We start from the raw sequence: 1675 nt of genomic DNA on the forward strand, positions 1-1675 counted from the left end.
TCAGCCCTGGTGATGCCTTAGTGAATGATACATTTGTTGATCAAGACTTTGGGGATTCACAGGACCAGCACGTGTGATGAGCTAACTGTCTAAAAGGGGCCTAAAACATGTAAATAAGTAATGACAGCATGTGATATAAATAGTAAATAGTAAGGTATGAATAATGGTTACATTTTAGGAGTTGAAGCCTTCTGGTGAACAAAATCTGCAGTGTTGAGTAAACATGTGTTGTTCAAAAGCTTAGTATTCAAATAAAATCTGCAGGCATCCATCCTGATTTGGGGAGGAAGAGTTTTGTTTGTACCTGCATTGGAAAAGCATTTGAGGTTGAGTTTTCCTTTTTGCAGAGGATGACCAGTGGTACCGTGCCTCCGTTTTGGCATATGCTTCTGAAGACTCTGTGTTGGTTGGATATGTAGATTATGGAAACTTTGAAATCCTTAGTTTGACAAGGCTTTGTCCCATAATCCCAAAATTGTTGGACCTCCCAATGCAAGCTATAAAGTGTGTGCTGACAGGTATGAGATTTTTATGGTCCCCTTGTTCTTAAAATACTTACTCAGGAGGCAGAGAAATGTATCTCGATATAATTTATTTTACTGCAAAAATAATCCTTAATGAACCATTTAGGGAATGCAGAATGCTGATTTTCTGTCTGTCACAAAGGAAAACTTAATGTGCCTCTAGTTAAGAAACCAAGTCTTCGGTTTTGCTATTTATAGAAACTGGGTTAGCTATAAATATTACGGAAGCCTGATGACAGATGTGAAAAGATGTATGAAGTAGGGGAAATCCTGCTTATAAAAGTAAGAAGTACAGTTTGATCATACGCTTAGAGGGGACTCTATATTTAACTTGTCCTGCTAGGATTAGGGGTTTCTTTCCACGTCTATAAATTGACTTCTGTAGCCTTCATTCCGATGTATCATTATTTAACTAGTATCCAGTATCAGAAGGGTATTTCCAACTTTTTGCTATTACGAAAGATTTTGCAACATACCAAAGATCATTTCCTTTAGGATATGGTGCAGAATGCAGTTACATTGCAAAATATTCCTGTAGAATACATTTTCACAGGCAGGATGGCAGTGTCAGTGGTATGCCCCTTTTCCTGTTTGTGCTACATATGGTGGCTGGCCTTGAGAACCATTTGAACTAGTTTACACACATCCCAGAAACATGAGGGAGTCAATTCCTTCACACAGTGCACCAAATAGATATTTCTATGTTACTTCACCTTGGCCAATTCTGATAAGCTGAGAATGGAATCTTTCCATTTGCTTAATTACCATTGAGGCTGAACAGGTTTCCCTAAATTACTTGGCTCTCATATTTTATGAACCAACTAAGCATATCCTTTGCCTGTTTTTTGGTTGTTGACTTGTAAGTGCCTTTTCAGTATCAGTCTGTGTTATAAATGATACATATGTCAATATGAAGGATAACATCTCTTCCTGCACTGTTTGTTAGGATTTTGATTTTGACAAAAAACTTTATTGTATGGCTTACATACCATAGATTCACTGTTTTAAATTCAGTGATGTTTACTAAATGTAGGAGCTCTGGTGGCATAGTGCCTAAGGCATTTGACTGCTAACCAGAAGGCTGGCGGCTCAAATCCACCAGCCACTCCTCGGAAAGAAGGTTGGGCAATCTACTTCTGTAGTGATACTGC

At 38.2% G+C, this 1675-nt stretch overlaps 1 protein-coding gene across 1 annotated transcript in view; it reads left to right on the forward strand.

The window, feature by feature from the left end:
* The window catches only part of TDRD1 (tudor domain containing 1), a 70190-nt gene that overhangs the window by 41392 nt on the left and 27123 nt on the right, over positions 1 to 1675 (forward strand). The window contains exon 14 of the mRNA XM_007941612.2: positions 348 to 542. Within this exon, the coding sequence (XP_007939803.2) occupies positions 348 to 542 (195 nt within the window). The remainder of the gene's footprint in view (positions 1 to 347; positions 543 to 1675) is intronic.

The sequence above is a fragment of the Orycteropus afer genome, unplaced genomic scaffold, assembly GCF_000298275.1.
Source record: "Orycteropus afer afer isolate SDZICR_OR568_19922 unplaced genomic scaffold, OryAfe1.0 scaffold00082, whole genome shotgun sequence".
NCBI classification, from domain to species: domain Eukaryota; kingdom Metazoa; phylum Chordata; class Mammalia; order Tubulidentata; family Orycteropodidae; genus Orycteropus; species Orycteropus afer.